The sequence below is a fragment of the Diorhabda sublineata genome, chromosome 1, assembly GCF_026230105.1.
Source record: "Diorhabda sublineata isolate icDioSubl1.1 chromosome 1, icDioSubl1.1, whole genome shotgun sequence".
Classification (NCBI taxonomy): Eukaryota; Metazoa; Arthropoda; class Insecta; order Coleoptera; family Chrysomelidae; genus Diorhabda; species Diorhabda sublineata.
The window spans coordinates 44682876-44703764 of NC_079474.1; the positions used below are offsets into that span (position 1 = coordinate 44682876).

General features: G+C 33.2%; 1 protein-coding gene across 1 annotated transcript in view; it reads left to right on the forward strand.

The window, feature by feature from the left end:
- Nucleotides 1–20889, forward strand: part of LOC130450988 (uncharacterized) — a 118142-nt gene that overhangs the window by 75176 nt on the left and 22077 nt on the right. The window contains exons 7-10 of the mRNA XM_056789765.1: nt 2387–2766; nt 7767–8015; nt 11614–11826; nt 18189–18612. Of these exons, the coding sequence (XP_056645743.1) occupies nt 2387–2766; nt 7767–8015; nt 11614–11826; nt 18189–18612 (1266 nt within the window). The remainder of the gene's footprint in view (nt 1–2386; nt 2767–7766; nt 8016–11613; nt 11827–18188; nt 18613–20889) is intronic.

Here is a 20889-nt window from a genome sequence, read left to right on the forward strand (position 1 = left end):
GTGTTTATTTTCCCCAAATTAATATCTGGTGATACAAATTCTGGGATAGCTTTTGCTTCCAAGAAATAGTGTGGTCGAAAGGCGCAGTTATACTCCAGTGGAAAGTTTCCGCGAGATAAAGATACATTGTCTGATACGGTTCCGACCTAATAGAGAAGCAAAGTTTTTTCTCATAATCATTTTTTGTTTTTGAAAATGGTCTCATTTTGAGACTATACACTTTTACTATGATATTAGCTGTCTTTCTTCGACCTTATCGGATGAAAGTCTCTTATGCAAGGGAAACTTTGACGCAAGGAAACAATATAAAGTCACTGTGTGCCAAATCTGGAGAATCTAGTCAGTAGCCAACAAAATAGAAGACCAATTTATGAATCTTAACCATAGCAACCATCGAAGAGTGACAAGGTGCGTTGTTTTTATAGGAAAGCACACATTCAAATGCGGTCGACTTTTCTTTTCTTAATTTTAACAAACCATTTTGCATTATACTTTCCGATTATTGCATCAATCTATTGAAGATATTTGATGAACAGCGCTGACTATCCAAAAAAGGGTCGCAATTATTTTTCCGGCCGATGAAATCGTCTTTGTCTTTTTCGAAACAGATTCGACTTTGTCAATTTACTTTCTTGACTGTTTCATCCCGGTGGATCTAGGTTTCATATACAATTATGAATCGACGCAAAAAATCTGACTCATTTCTCATAAACCACGTCAATAAGACCCGCGTAGATAGCATATACATGCATAATTCTTCAGTTAGCTCTTTTGATATGTCGATAGTCTCTTCTAGCTCTCTAGCCTCAATCCGAAGGTCGTCCCTTGTTTGAGGGATCAAAACATTTGATGAAATGTTTTGATTATATCGCTGGTGGTCGCAGTTTTTGGTAATTCCGAACGCTCGTCGCGTCGTCAAACAAGCTGATACGTCGAAAAATTGAATTTAGCTGCTTCAAATTTTATGATGTTGCAGTCTTCGTACACATGTTTAACTTCTTCTCAATTCACATAGGCATTTTGTTTTTCAAAAAAAACTAAATGTTTATTCAGAAAGACCTTCACAACATCTCATACAATTTCTAAATATACTGACATCTTCAGGTTCTCCTCTGCAGCCCATGTAAAATGTATGATATTGATATTTACTTTTAGTGACGTATGTAATAAACAAAAATGTTATTCCCCGCATTTCCTCAACTAGAACTTGATTTTTCTTATTTATATCTTCATATTCACTTAATATTGTAATGTTTTTCGTATTTATTTACCCCCTCTCTATATTCGTGGGGTGAATCAGTACACAGTTTCTCACATTCTTAATTTATGCACCACACTATACAATACACTTAACTAAACTACTACACTACACTAATTTATAACTTATAATCATCACTTAATCAATTTCTGCGATTACTAACTGCATTTACACAAATAGTTTCTATACATAAATAAAATTCAACGAAGCTCTAGAACAAAAAGAAACAAAAGAAATAAATAAATAGACTTTCCTAGAAATTATTTAGAAGAAATACTGTAAATAAACTACTTGCTATGAAAAATTGTTTACACTCGAACATCAAACAAATGCCACAGGGCCGTACTACGGACCCATTTCGCGAACGTGTTCGTAACAGCATTTTGACCACACGTATCATAAATATCTCATTTTAAATTTATATTAGTATAGAAGTATTTTCATCACCGTTGATTTATGTTACTATTCGTTCTTTCCATCCAGTTTCAATTTTTCCCTGATTGTGTTAGATAGATATTAGCTATGTTTATAGTATAATCAATGATAAATTTTGAAAATACAATAATTGAGAATTCTTCATGACATGTGAATCAATTCGATCTTATTCTTCGTATTAGGCGTAGTCGCCTGTTTTATCTTCGACATCCTTGCCTCCTATCCTGCTTCAAAGTTGTCGTACCACCTTTTTCTAGGTCGGCCGGTACTCCTTCTGCTCAAGGGGGATTTATCGCACGCTATCTTGACCAGTCTATTGTTGTCCATACGACTTATGTGCTCGTTCCATTCTTTCTTTCTCGATAGAACCCATTCGTTGAGGTCATCTATTTTGCATAATCTTCTGATGTTCTCGCATCTTTTCCTGTCTAGTAGGGTTTTTCCGGCTATCCTGCTTTCATCTCTGCTGTTTCCATCATTCTTTTGGTTTTCACCGTTTCTGGCCGTGTCTCTGCGGTGTAGGTCATTATGGGTCTAACCGTGTATATTCTCGATTTGGCCTCTATTCCGATATGTTTATTTCGCCATATGGTTTCGTTCAAACATGCTGCTATTCTTAAGTCTATGGTTGTCTATAGAAAAGTATGTAGAAATTTCATTGCATTAGGATTAAAAATTTGTATTTTGTTCCAGGTAACTTTCGTTGATATTCAATCTCCGTCGTTCACTAAACAAAAACGAAACTGCGAATTTTGGATACGTGGTACCAATCGAGGAGTAGTAGAAAGCCCGTTACATTCTATACCAGCTAATACAACATGCCTCTATCATCTTCAAGGTCTCGATGCTACGATTTCTCCTTCACCTTCACCATCTCACAGGACGCGTTATCCAGATTGGAGGCATGTTGGTATGATTTTACCGCCCCCTAGATATCGAGTTTGGTTAAGTGTATTGAAGTTTCATGTTGCGAGTGTTTGGGATCCAAAAAAACCCGATCAGATATGTAGGAGCTACTTGAACGTTTGGGATGGACAGCTTTGGACGCCATCTAATTGCGATGGTTTGTACTGGTAAGCACAACTTCCTATAAAGTACAAAAAGAAAAAGAAAAATACTCTATTATCAATAAAGTGTTCACATTTTGCAGACAAGAGCTTGTAAATAACTATAAAACAAACACACAGATAGCTTAATAGATGTACAAAAAAAAATGAAATCTAACTATGAAGTTTTCACGTTCTAAAATGTACATTGTGGAACTTTTTATATGTAATATTCATCGCGGTTATTCATTGACACAACAAAACAGTCAATGATGTAAATAAACCAGATAATAGAATCTAATATACTGCAATCCTAAAATTTGTGATGATTTTTATCAAAAATCAATTTTAACATTAAAACAATTGGTCGAATACTTAGAATTGAATATTAGTATTGGCGAAGAAGACACTTGCCAGTAACTAAGCCCCAAAATTCTAACAAAATACAGGAAAAGATGTTATAGATTCAATTTCAATCGGCAAATGATTGTGCATTTTTTCCGCATTGTACAGTATCGAGCGTTTAACTAGTTCTGAACGTGGAGTAGGTAGATAAAGATCGTACTCTGCAATGACCTTTCTAAAATAGGAGAAGCGTGCTGACGGATAATGAAATTCTAAAATACAAATAAGAACGAAAGTCAATATTTTAAATCTTCTGAAGAAGTCTGCGATTGAGTCCTACTGTTTAGTTTGAAGATTCGCTTAAATTTAGTCGCACAACACGTACCTCAGAAGGGAATATATCAAAGATAGGACTCAAAAAGGCCATACTGAGCTTTATAAATCCTTGGAAACTACTCTTAGCACAAAATAGGCAAGACTTGATTTTGTGATAAAGCGAATATACGACCCATTTTAAAGAATTGTCTACAACATATCCATAGAATTTTACAGTCATATTGTTCAGTACAAAAAGTTGCAACTTATTTTTATATAACTTAAATTAAGTTTCAGAAATGTTGCGACACAAAAGATTAGGAACGCACCATGTGAGTATCGTGAGGGCTGCTCCAAGAGAAACTAGTATCGTCTGGGGCTGGTACTGAACCTTGAGGCACTCCATATTTTATTGGCTTGCATCCGTTTCAAACTGACTTAGTACTTAGTACTTATTACCTCAAAATACTAGGTTTTTATAAAGTTTGAACGCCACTGACGGTGAAGTAATACTGATGAAATATGATGAAGATACTATAACCTATAAAAAACTATATTTCTATATCATGACGAGATATGCAATAAAATGTGTATGTTTTTATGATACACTGAATAAAAATCAACGAAAAATCCTCATGATACGATACATGAAACTTTTATTTCCGGTGACAGTAAAAGAATCCTTCCGGTTTGGAAGAACTGTTTGATACTACATTTTACGAAGAGAAACAAGTATTAATAATTGAGTAAAACATAAAGATTATCTAGTAGATCAAGAAGATGAAACTCATGAATACTTAATTATTTGAAATAGAAGGTTCGACGAATACTTTTATAGAAAAAGAAATTAAAGCCGTCGTTTTAACTTCAACATAACATGAAAGAAAGAAAAAACTACTGATTTAGTAACTATAAAATTTTTACATTCTTCTTTTTGCTTTGCTTCGTGATTTGTTTGTTTGTGAGTGAATATATTGGAGTTCTTATGAGTATAGACGTTTTCAAAGTTAAAATTGACGTATTATCCTTTTTCTAATTTTTTATTTTGATTAAAAAAGCTCATTTAGCCACATTTGGTAGTGCATTGAAATGAATAATATGATTTTTAATTGAAAATGAATATTCTTAGCTTGAATATGAAACCTTTTCCAAGATTAATCTCACTTTCTTTTCGACTAAATTCAATTAATTTCATCTTGACGACGATGCAATGAAGCTTCTTCATGGCTAACAGTCAAAAATGTTCTCAGTTTTTGTTGTCAATACAAAAGAGGAGCGCTTGTAAACTCAAAACTAAAGGTACTGTTACCTTCAAGGTACTTTGGGTAATTGGCAACTAACACCTAATATCAAGAAGAGCGTCATAATTATCACCATCATTGTGACTGAGAAATAAGATTTACCTTTGTGGCATTGGCTTTCATCAATTTTGAGAATAACACACTCCAAGTTTCTATTTCGACGTCATCTAATTCTATTTATGGAAAAGTGTAGATGATATACGTCAAAATTCTAGCTATTCTGAGTTGAACAGTATGTGTGCTCTCTAAATGAGTTACAATATGAGAAGTTCAGAATTGAAGTGGATCAAGTCCAATTTTGCACTATTTTAAGTTATTCTACTTTAAAGGTATATTAAAGGTCCGATTCTAGCGAGTGTGAAGGTATGGTTTAATTATTTTATTATTATTATTTTAATCAGCTCGAATTACTTCCTAAAAGTGAGGTTGTGTTTCCATTACAAATGTCCAGTATCTAATGTCCTGGTCTGATAGCAACGGGATTTGATACCAACTTTGTTTGCAATTTTCAAAAACATTCCAGAACATAAAATGCGAGTGCAAAAAAACTGCACCACTAAAATTCAAGAAGATAATTTTTGATTATTTTTGGAAACTAGCTGACTATTCCCGTCAAAATGTTTTTATTAGAGGGTTGGTAACAGCAAAAAGAGTCGTAAGAAAACAAATTAGAAGTGGCACAGGCGCAGCAAAGCAAACGTCTTTCAATTACAGCTTCCGAATAGAAAATTATACCATATTAGTATGTAAGAAGTATTTTTTAAATACATTACAAATTAATATTGGTAGATTATATCGCTGTATTTCGATAGATGAAGTATGTTCATTAATAGATTCGCGGGAAATGAATCCAAGAAAGAAAGTGGATGATTCGAAAATTATTAAATATATCAAATCCTATCAGAGTTATTATAACAGAAAAGATAACCCTGGCAGGAAATATTTGAATGAGGAATTAACTATCAGCAAAATGTATGAGTTATACAAAGAAAAATGTATCTCAGAAAAAAAATTTTACTATTATATTTTTAACGCAAAGTTCAATTTAAGTTTTAAACCGCCATCTAAAGATACTTGTTCTTTATGCGACAACCCTAAAATGAAAATTGATGTTGAAGAAAATGAAGAAACAAAAAAGAAGCTTAAAATAGATAAAGAAATACATCTTGCAAAAGCTGGTCAAGCCCGCAATGCTCTGAAATCTGACCAAAAAAAGGCCTCAGACCTCAACTTTTATGTACTGTCTTCAAAAACGCTAAACCTAAACTTGCCACGTCTGTAGCCTATTACAACAAAAAATTATATGTTTACAACCTTGGGGTACATTCATTCAAAGAGGAACTGGATTCATGTACATGTATGATGAGACAGAAGGAGGTCGTAGATCTCAGGATGTCGTAACGTCTGTGGTAAAACACTTGAAATAATTTGCAGCAAATCATTAACACATTATATCGTATTCTGATTCATGCACAGGTCAGAACAGGAATGAATATAAAGATGTCCCTTTCTCTGCTTAAGTTTGTACAATATTCACACATGGCCGTGGACACTAAAGACACTAAATACCTTAAATTTTTAGTGTCGGGACATTCGTTTTTGCCGAACGATGTAGACTTCGGCGTAATTGAAAAGTTTAGCCGCGAATGCCCCCATATTTTTTCTGTACAAGACTGGATGAAGATAACAAGATAAGCTAAGAAAAAAGAAACAAGATTTAGGATTATTGAAATGAAGAGGGAAGAATTTAAATGAACCAAAAATTTGGAAGCAGCAATACAAAATAGAAAGAAAACTGTAACTGGACATGACTTTTCATGGTTAAAAATCAGGTGGTTGCGTTTTGAAAGAGCGTCGCCAATATCCCTGAAATTTAAAGAAGCTCTCAATGAAGACATTGCGTTCGAATCCGTTGATTTAAATAAAACTGCACGAGGAAAAAAAATCACATCATTAGCCATCCAACAGGATCAACACTATCCATCCAGACGTAATGTAACTGAATCTAAAAAGCAACACGTGAAAGATCTTTTTCGCTTTATCTTGCCCATACACCACAATTTTTATAAAATTTACTTATTGAAGGGAACACTAGACAAAGCAAAGGCAATAAATCCCTGACTGACGAAGAAAAACATACCGATGAACCTGTTTATGTTTAAAATGCAAAACAGTTTCAGTCATAAAATGGCTCAAGTCCAAAAAATTATAAATAATCGTTTTTTAGAAATTACCCTAGTTGTATTTGAAGTGATTTTAGTTTACATCTGTAAAATATAAAGTATTTCGTTCATTTTTCATCTTGGACTTGTTGTGTTTTAATTAAAAAAACTTTGACCCACATTTTCTCCATAATTAGTTTTGTGGACTTGATCCACTCCACCTCTGAGCCCTTCAGATATGTATGTAGCCATCAAAAAACACAATAAGAAGAAAAAATGGCATCAGGTGTGAATATTGGTTATATCAAGAAGTAACTACAGTCATTTTTGTTAAACTGAAGAATTTGAAGATTTTCAATAATCATGTATAGGAAAATTTACTTAAAAAAGCTTCCTTTGGTCAGTTCTCTTATTATAAAAAAGACTATAGTACTGAGAAACTGTATCTATATTTTTCTAGAATCTGCCTTCTTCTCGCGATCATGATATGGTTTTGAATCGATTCGCTAAAAGTGAGACTCAAATTATTGAATTCCTTTATTTATATTCGTAGCAATCTTCAATGTAATGAAACCAAAATATTTTTATAACAGTACATCAGTCTATACTTAACTCAAATTAAGTTCCTATGGCTACACTGTGGCTAAATGTGAGTAGCTGTTCCAAGAGATTGAAATTTTGTCAACCGGACGGGGTCTTAACAGTCGCATTCGTCAAAAGTTTAAAAAATTCTCCTCGTCTATTCCCTCACAAGCACTCTTGCCAAATTTCGAATTTTAATTCGAAATTTCTGCAAACTTATTTGTTATTCCGTCCAATTATTTTTCATTGAGAAATATTTCATTTATTGTGAAAATACACATTTTCTTCTCTTATTATCAATCGTTATCTACTTATTTTCAAGTTCAAGTGTAAGAGACAAATCGAAAAACCGTCAAAGTTCCGCTCTACAATCATCTTCCAGTACAAGTAACAAGAAAAACGTCACTATGTTGGCCCGTTATTGCAGAGAGCACGTACCGAGAAGCTGCGACCATTCTCTTCTGGGAAATTTGACAAGATTTCCCAGACCATGTACGTTGGCTGAAAGTTTCCTGACATCCGGGGACAGTCTCACCCTTGAACTGAGGGTAGCCGATTCAACCGCCTTAAAGTGAGTATTATAAATTATCCGTTAGTATGAGTATGATATTATATTGAATATATTCATTATGAGGATCGTAGTTCATGATCCAAATTTCATACAAAAATTTATCACATCTTCGTTAAAACTCATTACATTCACTGTGTTTCGTTTTATGTTTGCTTGCGACTGAATCCGAAATCTAAGCTGAATATTGATGTAGGTACATCTCAAATCGTCGTTCTCTAATTTGAAACACTTAAAGTGTATTCTCTGAATGTTCTTATCGATATCTTCCTTCGGCTGTATGTGCGTTCTTATCATCTTCATAAAGTACATCTTCAAATGATTCTTTTTTCTGAATCAAATTTGGAATTTGGAAAATATTAAGGTTAACCCTAACATTACCTGATTGTTCATAAACTGATCCGGATGACGTTCACTAGTCTTGGAAAACTGCTCGAGTTAATCGGATCGTGGTCATATGATAGGATCCTTTCTACCCTGGTTTGTCACTGAATAAACGTGATCAGTTGACGGATTCGAAGCTAGACATAAAGATGTTTCGTTACCAAGCGACACGATCAATATTTGATTGAACCAAACACTATAATTTCTATAGTGCCTAAGACCTTTCAAGACCGCTTGCCTTGACCCCTAATTGACTGTCTTTGAATAGAATGTCTGTCTCCATAATGCTATGAATTTGGTCCGATGGTTTGTCACTACTGTGCTTTATCCTTAGGTGACCTATCAAATTTTCTGAATTTTCAATTTCTCTATCTGTCCTTAAATGCTTCTTTTTTCACTATAAGGTGGAGGAGATGTGGATTTGTAGGGCTGTAGTGGGGCATGTTGACATGTTCTCTATGATACACTAAACAGATATGACGTACTTCATCACTAAGCTTGTTCAAATTTTATTCTAAAAATTGCTTTCCAAATGTTATTTTATCGTTCTCCTTTTCTATTGATCATTCTCTACCCCACTGCGGCTGTTTATTTCCTTAAATATATAGAGCTCCAATGAACAAATTCTCCTGAAAATTGAAGAAATGACTAATTAAATATCATATAATTAATATAATAATTATCAAATTCTGTCGACTTCTCTGAGATTTAAATAGTCATAAGTAAATGCTGTGAAATATTTATAGAAAAGTCTAGCTTCTATCTGTGTAATAGCCTGGAGTCTGGGTTATTGCTCTGAAATATATAACTATAAAATAATAGGAATCTTCGGAGTATTGACCTAAAACTTGTAGGATACTAACCATTCTTGTACGATATGTCAGGAATTACATTATCCCGTTGGGAATTTCAGAATTACTGATCGGCATTGGTTTTCCTGGACGTTCAGAGAAAATAGTTTACGTGTTTGTCTTCTGAATGTACAATAGCTTCGATAGGCCAGGAGAAGAGCATAACGAAAGGAATAGCTTCGATTGTAAATTATAAGGACATAAACCTTTCTGGATTTGTCAAATGTAAAAAATAGATAACTACTTATAATGATGAAATCCTCGGAAAGAACAATATGTTTCAAATAAACACAAAAAATTGATTGGCGATGCATTAAAAAAGATTTTTTTGTTTCCAATTTTACATTTATAGAAATACGCGTTTAAGTTAGAAGCTAATATCTTGAATTGGTTACCAAAACCGAAACTTTTGTTGTAAATTCAATAAATATTGCAAACTCAGAGTCCGCGAACCAAGAATTCTAATTACAGAAGGAGACATGACTAATGGAGGAACTGCGTGATGCTATTTTAAAGAAATATTATAGTCAAAAACAAATAATTTGTCTGCATTGAAAAGTCGTAAAGATAAATTGAGTAAACAAGCTAGAAAAGTAATAAACTCTGATATTTGTTTTATTTCAATATCTGCTTAACCAGCTATTGTTTTGACCAACATACAAAATAATACGTACACTATTAAGTTTTAATATTAAGTTATTTAGTAAAAGAAACGTATGCAAGTCGTTTATCAATCGTAGACTCAATCTATAAAGTTATCACATCTCTAAAATTAGAAAATCACTTTTGTATTGCTAAATGGCATGGTTAAGTTTAGCTAAAATTTCATGGTTAATCACGTTGAACAAATTTAACAGAAAACATCAATATTTTTAAACCTTAACCAGACTATTTTGATCGTTGTCTGCTATTCAATGCCTTATATTTCCTAACATTATAATAAGGAAAATTGTCAATTATTGCAACAGACTTTATGATATTCTAGAAGAATGCTGCGGTTTATATATCGACTAGTCTAAGTAGAACCAAGAAAATCTCTCGCACTGCTAGTTTCCTGTCATGAAGTTTAGGTTGTGACCTCATCATCTCTATTTTTTTATTGTCTCCTTCCATATATCTCGATCTTCAATGTGATACGTGAATGATTTGGTATGCAACTTGTTTGATGATCAGAACATTTTATAGACATTTGGCCTCTACTTCTTTTTTCCTATACTCCTCCCATCAATATAAGCTTATTTATATTGTTATCTCCAATATAATGCAACACTTCTTCAATGCATATTGAAACCAATGTTACTAAGAAACTGAGAATATTCTTTTGGTATCAACTTACATTGTACAAATAAAAATAAAAATTTCAACGATATATCAATTATAGAAGGAAGCCATGCTGAATTTGTAAATCAATTTGCAAAGGTAAAATATTTAGTCTATCTATGTGGTAGATACAACAGTTTACAAATGGTACAAGCAATTATTAAAGCAGTTAATTCCAAATAAAAACAGTGCGATCTTTGCTTCATCGGGATCGATCTAAATAGCGAAATTCATTTAACAAATTTTCACAACAGATTTTTTTAAACGTCTCTAATCTAAGAGTATCTATTTTTAAAAACTTGATATACTAAAACAAAATGGAAAAAAAAACAGTTTTGAAATGTTTCCGCACGTTGTACAATTTAGAACAAGATTATCTATTGGAAGCAAAGTACAAAACTAAGACCATTCGGTGAGAAATTCAAATGATACTCAATTGCAGATCAAGTTGCTCGCCATTGATTCTAAATTCTATTCTTTTTGTAGTCAAAAGTCTAGCTACGACATCTCTGAGAAGTCTGCTCACAAGACAGTCTATTGACATCAATCTACAGCCTTCTGGTCTATGTGCGCAGCTGTTCTTGACATTCCACTGTCATAACTATGAACTAAGACAGTGAACTACGATATCTAATTTTCAGACTGGGAATAAATATTCAATACATTTGAAAATATATCCGTAAGAATATCACTACAGCCAGAGAAACAATTCTAGATGTTTCGTCATATATATTTCAATACTAAAACTTTAATAGCAAATTTTTCTAGAATTTACTCCATTACAAAAGCTAGAACTCGTAGGATTATATTACCATCTATTCACCTCCATAAAATTGGATTTAATGTCCTTCCTACCTCGAAATCTAAGAAAAAAATTATCACAGGATAGCCATCTTTAATTGAAAATGTCTCATGTTAGCTATTAATTCTTGTTAATTAAACTAGTTTAGAACTTTTGGCGAAGCCAACGTACAAATTAAACGAGACATATAACAATTTTGAAAAATCGCTACCGAAAATAAGTCTCAAAAAGTCTCAAATTCCAGACCGGTTACGTTCAAGGCCCTCTACGAATTCGTTGACCTGCATCTAGACGGAGAGCCTTACGGGGACGGGCCGTGTTCAAGAAAGTTTGGAGACATTTCCACGCGGTCTGGAATGTCGGGCAGTCTAGGGAGAGGGTTCGGAGAAGAAACGCAGCATTTCAAATCGCCTCGAGATATTTTTCTATACGGTAGAGGAGGAGCTAAAAATATCAGGTGAATCTTTAATTATTCTGTGTCAACTTTATGTATTATCTCAAATGAGAACATCTATAACTCTTAATATGCTTGGAAAGGCTATTAATTGTACTTTTTTTATTTTAAGCATTTTTTATGCCGATTTTAAACTTCTGTTGCGTTATACGATAAATTAGTTGGAGATATGTACGAGGTCTGTCTATTAAATAACGAGACTGTTTACGAAAAAGGGTTTTATTATAAAAATTATTCTACATTCAAATGCTCCCCTTCAATATACTCCCTTGCCCCCGCCACACACCTTTCCATACGTTTTTTCCAATGATAGAAACAGTGCTGGAAATCTTATTTAGTGAAGGCTCTGCCGTTTTTCGCTTTACAACTTCCATCGACTCAAATCGGTCCCTTTCAAAGCAGATCTTTTTCTAACCTTTCAAGGAAATCTGAGCAGACCCGTTAACGCAAGAGCTTTTGTTCAGGAGTCAGATTTTTTGGCACCAACTTCGCTCAAACTTTTGTCATGTGTAATTCCTCTTGTAAAACTTTTCTAACCGTTTCTTTAACGGCGTTTACAGCCTCAGCAGTCATCCGGATGCTCATTCGACGATCTACACGCACAATTTGGTTGATTTTGGTCACTGTTTCCGGAGTTGAAATAGTCACAGGGCAACCTTGGCGCTGATTATCTTCAGTGCTCACTCGGCCCTCAAAAAAGCGCTTACACCATTCAAAAACATACGTACGAGATAGAGAATTGTCCCCATAAGCCTCTTGCCACAATTTATAACACTCAGTCGGAGTTTTTTTCAATTTAACGAGAAATTTGAGATTGATACGTTGCTCGTCACGAGAAAAAGCACGATCGTTTCAAACCGTATAAAAATGACGGAAACGTGTTTTGGGACGTGCATAGACAAGATATCTAGATACCCAAAGTCTAGGGCATCCTCTAGCCGCTCAGTCTCGTTATTTAATAGCCAAACCTCGTACTCTTTCAAATGCTGATTTGTAGATAAAAACGAATAATTTTGAAATATTATGCTGAACATAAATTGGCAAGTGTAATGTTGTATGCACTCCTTGCCAACTTGGTAATAAAAGTAATTGTTGTTGGGTTGTGTAAGTAAAATTTCATCACACAAAATTTAATTTTTATTCAAAATTTTCGAATAACTTGTATGTATATATCATTGATGACTGAAATTATGAGCATGGCTATATCTATTTTGCCCTTTAACTTATTCTCCATTAAAAACTATGTATATGATATAATTTTATCCACTTCCATGTGATGAAATTCATAATTAATATACTATAGTACTTCCACTAGGGAAGTAGATACGACATGAACCGTGAAGCCGGTTCGGTTAGATCATATTAATGGAATCTAAAATTTGGTGGATGCATCGGGTACAAATGTCCAAGAACGGCAAATATTTTATAAATTATTCACCCTTTGTTGTGCCCGTCTTTATAGAAGTAATTTATAGGAAGACCCTCTATACTATCATTCTAGAATGGAATTATAGAGAAATCGGTTTTGTTTATCAGCGACTAAGTCAATAAATAATTTAATGCCATCCCCAACACATCTGGATATACAAGATATATAAAGATTAGATAAATGATCAATAATAAGGCTTAGGGCGTAGTTAGATATCGATTTCTAAAACAAAGGTACATCGACAAAATAACAAACTCAAGATCTATTTTTATTGCCTTTTTGAGGATTGTTTTCTAAATCTGGTGATTTCAATATTTCAAGCCAAAGTTGTAATAACAAAATTATCAGTTGAAAATTTTGTCTAATTTTTTATTTTTCAATACAATAGAAAAAAAAAATTACAAAAAACAGTACACCATGAAAATCGTCGGATAAAGTTATAACAGTATAATAGTACTAGTACTAGTACTAGTAGTAATATCAACAAAAAATTTTATTTTCGAGGATCTAACGAGATTAGAGATTATCGTCAATGTGACACAATTGATGTTTGTTACACGATATACAGGGTGTTTCAAAACTTTCGCATGCGAGTTATATCACTGCATTAAGTGGAAAAAATCGATTAAAAGTCATCAAACAATCACAAGTTTATAACGCATAGATCAATCGCAAATTAACAATAACGGTTAGCCAATCAAAGCTTGCGGAACGTTTAAGTTCTTTCGTATCGAGCAGTCGATAAAAGTATTTCGCTGCTACCGCATGTGATTGTTCGGTGATTTTTAATCGATTTTTTTCGCTTAATGCATGCGAACGTTTTGAAACACTCGATATACTAAAAATACCAAGAAAGGACCAAACCAAATTCTGTACAAATTTCAAAATATTTGCCACGATTCTTGGAATTCTTAAATAATTCGAAAACTATTGCATTAATATATAAAAAATCAATTTTTTTTCACAATAGATAGGTATAGGTATTATGTGTGTCACTAACACAAACATTAATTGTTACTTTTGCAGTGGCGATTAACGAATTGCGTTTATCTCCTCATTACAATCAAGCTTTGGTTTAATGTCGAAATATCAATATGTTGTTTCCATTTAATTCGATTATTGGTTGTTTGAGGTATCATTTTCATTAGAATCAACCGGCGTTTTGAAATTCAGTTAGATAGATCCGTTACATAAACACGAGATAGATGTTGCTACCTAACCGCATACCTATCTCAAAGTATAATTTTCACAGGAATTTAATTTTCATCATTTTATCGGGTTAGTTGGCTTTAAATTTAATAATAATCCCTAGTGGAATATTTGGTTCGAAATAAACCCTTATTTGAAATGGCGAGGGTTGATTAAATATTTTATGCTTTAATTATATAACGTATTTTCCCGAAGATGTTTGATACAAGGGAATTAATCGAAAAATAACTTTTTTACACAATAATTTAGCTGCCTAACATTGATTTAGAAATACAAATTCCATTTTTAGCTTTTGTCCAGGAGCGGTCTATGCTGCCGTGTGTAATCATAGGATAAAACAGTGTTGTTCTGTAATTTGGGCCGTTGAATCCAAATATGCCCGGCGTTTTTGCGAAAAACTAGTACTTTTTGTTCAAACAAATTACGAACGAATGGTTTTTTTCGATTCGGATAGTTTTTTTATGCAAATAAGGCCTATTTTAAGAAGATAAGATATGTTTGTGTATTTTATTTGTGTATGTGTGTATGTTTATGTATTTTTGAAATTGAAAAATCGTACTAATTATTTGAATCGTTCTCTACAAATTTGTATACTTTGATATCAGTGCAGGTTCGGCGTTTGGCGCTTATCACGATTGACAATTAAGCGCTTTCTCAACGTTGCAGCGCTTGACGACAAACCTCGATCAATGCGCGCCAAATACAGGCAACTTTTTCTGGCGTGCATTTTATGTCCCTAATTCACTATCTGACTTAAAAAAGATCAACAACAAAACTTTGTTATTAACATTAATAATATCATTCTATTAAATAGGTAAGCTATCTAACTACACGATCAAATAAAATAAAACCTGAATTATTGTATTTAAACGCATTTAAACGAAATATAGTAGCTTTCTTTCTTCTTCATAAAATGAAGTACTAGTATTTTATATATTTTTTAATAACTTTTAGTTTTTTAAATTACAAGTTTTATTGTTTATTTTTACTTTGTTAATTTCTTTAAGCCAATTGAGAGAATTAAATGGAAACGTTTGTTGTTGAATCCAGATAATTAGTCATTTATATGAAATAATGAAAATTCGATATCAACTTTAGTAAATGAAAACATACAAGTGTGTGCGAAGACATGTAATACTGACTGTGATAACAAATTATAATATACATCAAATATTTATACGTAATAAGATAAATTATTCAAAAAAATCTTGAAAAATATATGCATTCCATGATTGGAAATATTTCATGGATCTCTTTTTACTGCAGATAGTAAATTAACGACATAAAATGCGCGCGGTGATCAAGGCTTGTTGACACGCGCTGCAACGTTGAGAAAGCGCTTAAATGTCAATCTTGATAAGTGCCAAACGCCGACCCTGAACTAATATCAAATTATACAAATTTGTAGATTAAGGTTCAAATAACAAAACCGATTCTCCAATTTAAAAAGTTCAGATGGTCAAAAGTTATTAACATCGAAAGTTAGTAAGAATTTTTCGATTTTAAAAAATGTATAAATTTTTAAATATGCATTATACGGAAAAATGACCTTCTTGAAATACACCATATTTGCATAAAAAAAATTTTCGAACTGAAAAAAACCATTTGTCCATAATTTGTTTAATCAATCGCGATCTAACATTCGTCCTTGTCCAAGGCGGAGCTTCGGCTCTGTGAGCTGTTGCTGTTTTTTATCTTAAGCAGGGAGCTTGCCTGACTCCTGAGCCCTCCTCTTTTTTCCAGGCTTAGGAGCGGCAAGATAATCACAGGGCTATCAGTTCACCCGCGATCATGCAGGCGGAGTTGAATGTTGAATCACTTTATTATATTAGTATGAAAGAACTGTACAAAGAACGAGAAAGTTGACACGAACTCAATAAGCGGAGCAGAAGGAGTGAATGAAAGCTGGGAGAAACTAAAACGGAACATAATAGAAGTCCTTGGCACACGAAATATAAAACAACAAAAATACAATCCCAATCAAGTATCAAAAAAAATAAGGCTTATCTAAAACACATGACAACATAAACTAAACAAAACAAAGACTACGATGACTATAAGAGGGTAAGAAACAACACTGATATACTAGTAAGGCAAAAAAAGAACAGTATTGGGAAGCGTTTTCAAAAAAGATTGAAAATGACTTTTATGGCCTCCAAAAACAGATGTGGAGATGCATCAGAACTCAGAGAAAAAAAGCTAGTGAATATATTAGCTCAAACCACATAACAAAGAAACTTAGGTCCAATATCATAAAGAATTGTATAAAAAAGAAGATACGGAAAGATACCCCATTATCCAGAAATCACAACTAACGCAGTAGCTGAAATAGAAGAAAGAGATATAGAAACCGCATTAATGAAACTTAAGAACAGAAAAAGTCCTGGCCCAGACGGCATTCCAAATGAACTTCTTAAATACGGCGGGAAAAGCCTGAAACAGCAACTAACAACTATAACCGGCAAAATCCTATTAGATCAGAAAATTCCGGATGAATGGCGCCTAAGTACCACAATTTTACTGTTCAGAAGATACCTGCAAACTACCGAGGCATATAAACCTTCTAAATACAACCTTGAAACTAGTAACAAAGATCATGATAAACAAAATGAATGAACTCACCACAAGGTGAGCAAGGATTCATATCAGGAAGATCTTGTACATGTACAGATGCGATATTTGTTCTGCGACGAATAACTGAAAAAGCCATCTAGTATAACAAACCGGCGTTCATGTGTTTTATAGAGTCCAAGTGTACCAAGTCCTACAATGTAGGACTTGGTACACCTTCTATAAAACAGGCAAATCCCATTAACATCATAAAAACCATCAAAAAAAATTTATCAAAGAATCAAAATACAAGCCAAAATCAATGGTTCAACATCGTTAGGGACGAAGTAATAAAAAGCACTCGTAACTTGAAAGTATAAAATGGGGAACAAAGACGTCAGGCTCCTATGCTATGCTTCTGATTGCAGAAAACGAAGACGACCTATAGAGATTAATATTCAAATTCAACACAACGGCAAAAAGTTTGAAAATGAAGATATTTGCAGCAAAAACGAAATGCAGCAAAAACACCTATCAGATGCTGGTTGTGGATGATGAAATTATACAGCAAGACATGAAATTCAAATATCTAGACATAGAGATATCAGGATACAGTGACATCGAAGAAACTAAGCGACAAAAAAAGCACAAACTTCAGCTTACCTGAACGATACAATCTTCCGAAACAAATATATCGGATTCGAGACCAAATCTCGAATCTACAAGGCTGTCATCCGGGATATATTAACATATATTATTCACAACGTAAACGAATTGATATTAGGAAAAAAGAGAGAATGGAACAAACACATACATCGAATGAATGACGACCGAATAGTCAAAATAGCTGGAGATAAGTCGCCCTTAGGGCGCCGAAGCGTTGGAAGACCCCGCAAGAGATGGAGCGCCAACCTCTCTAATAATTAAACGGCAAAGGACACGAAGGAAAACACAAGCATTTTGCTTACATAAAAGAAAGAAGAAGAAGGAGATTTAAAAAAAATTTACCAGTTTTTCGCCAAAACGCCGAGCATATTTGAATTCAGCGGCTCAAAATACATAGGAATACTACTGTTTTATCCTATCGGCTTTATGATTGCACACTGTAGCATTGACCGCCCCCGGACTACTAGTATTCATTAGGAACGTACTTATATCTTATCAAACATTTTTCTAGTTGCGTCTACCGTTTCGAAGTAAAAAAAGACGAACGCATCAAAATAACAATAACCGAGATGATAGTGAAGAACCGCCGATGCGAAACAGTTATCAGCAGAGATACAAATCAATTAGAATGTTTCGGAAATACATCAGCCACCCTCAGATTCTACGAAGTACCATGGAACGACGTACCGGGTGTTCCGAAAGACTGTCTGTGCACTGTGGATAAAAGTAGACTCATTCCGTTTACATATTTTTCAACGTCGAATGTGGTAGAATTGCGATTCAACGTAATGGGAATGAACGCGTCAGATGATTTCGATACGCTTTTATTCGAAGGACATTGGAAATATATAAAAACTCCCGGATGTAGGAAAAACTTGAGATATAGAGGAGCCAGCGGAGAGATTGCTTTTCATTATCCTACGTCCTTCGATGGGGTAAGTAGTGAAAATTTCGTAGATATAAAAAAATGCATCCTACATTCTAGTGACAGAATAAAAAATGTTTCAATATGGAAAGTGATATTTACAACGAAAACTTCGAATTTACGACTCAAAAACTAATAGATATAATACGTAGAAATAAAAAAATATAAATTTGAATGGAAATATCTCTCTCAATTGCTAAATTGATATATTAACCTTTCAAAAAAATTAAAAGTCTAACTGTCACTTGAGAATGGATGTTTTACATTTTCAGGTTGAAGAATATCAATTTATGATTGAAATTTGTCATCCTTTTTCGGAATTTCTTATCAATTACATTGCCACGTATGGATATTGTTTTATCTTCCAGAAATAAAATTGTATAGTCTGTTCGTACATTTCAAAAAGGCAATTGATTCAATCAATTATGAAGTCCTTTAATATAGACTATTTTTTTCACAACTGACACGGAAAACTAGGTTGCTAGACACCTTACAAAAATTCTCACCAAATATGGGCTCTTAATTTTAATGAGAAGATCCTCCGTATCGCTTTGTTCTATTTTTTTCTCAGTTAGAAAAAAATTAATACTTCATAATTAATGAACAAAAATTGATTGTACAAAAAATTTCTCTGAAAAATTTTGTAGAAAATTTGACGCTCTACAAAAAAGTATCTGATATGTTTTCCGTAAACCTCGCCATTTAAATTATATTGAAGATTTAAGTTTGATTATTTCAAGTCAAATGTCGTTTTTGTTTATGAATTCTATAACTCGATAAGGAATTGCTTTTATAAAATGGGCAATAGAAATTTGATGTGGGAAATTTAATGCTATCTTATGTTTTGGCGATTAAATTAAGAGCTAAAAAGATATTCGTATGTATACCGATATTTGATTAATAAACCGAAAAATTTCGTTTTAATTTATAGTATATGTAATAAGACAATTAATTAATTAATTAAAAAAAAAGGATTTCTACAAGGAGACACTTCTAGCCCTCTCTTATTCTCTCTCTTTACCTCGGACATCAATCTGCATAGAAATTTAAGTAGTACCAATACGAGGGTTGTTTGAAAACTAGATGATTTTTCACTTAATCATTTTTGTTTTTTCAACATAGTCATTACACTTTTTCCAGCGATGATCTTACCTTTATTACGGTTTGCTCTTATTTTTTATAACCGCTGTTCACCATATATGCTTTTATTTTATAAAATTGTTGGAATATAGAGATTTTTTCATAAAAAAATACAGTTATTGGTCTATTTTCACGACTATAACACAGGTTCAATAATTTGAAGCCGTTATATTATACATTGAAGTTTAATTGTTCAGGACGCACTCATAATCTGTTTAGAAAGTGTTTGAGGCACCAGAAATGTCATAGACGTAACATTATTCGGACAAAAGGAGTTATTGTTGAACATCATAAAAATATTTTTATTATTTACAACCACCGCGGTAAACTATTACATTTCTCCACTGCCCGTCCGAAAATATCGTAAATTATTTCCAAACAGAAGATCTATAACAAAGAATTTTTAAAAGAAAGAAGCGTGCGTAATGGTAAAATAAGAGGGTACATGTTAATGCAAGTAATTGATATCACTCAAAACTTTCAAATTTTGAATCCCAATGAAAGTACCATCTCAAATTCTTTCATAAATCCAAGAGAAGATGAGGCAAAGTACATTTTTTCAATCTACAAAAGGAACAAATTGAACATTTTGAGATCCCGTTTGAATTCGGACTTCCAAAACAAAGGATGACTGCAGGCAGCAACTAATTTCATCGATACAGCAAATTTTCCCCTGTATTTTTCAAAATGGAACTATTTTCGTGGAATAAATATGCTGAGTATTTAAAAACAACATACCCAAGCTCCATTTGTCTTAAAGCAAAATCGTGTCAGCAGCCACAATAGTCATAGATACTTTTGCTAGGTCTGGTGGTTTTTTTTTGAACGGTTTCTTTTCTGAGTCCCCAAAAAGCATTTGAGAAGTCTAGCTGTGAAACAGTTGACTGAAACACACGCCATTCGACCTTAGTTTCATATATAGACTTGATTTCACCGAAACTATCGACAAATGTGATTCACAGAAAACTGGAAAAGTTAGTTTGTAGACACGAAGGTTGCTCGAGCTATACGACTATACACCTTCAGTGAATTCAATGGAACATTATTTAAGAGAGGCACTGCACAAGTATCCACACACAAATACTTAGATACATATTAAAACAGAGGCGTCCTGTCAATTGTTTGTTTTCAGCGCCAGAAACAGTGG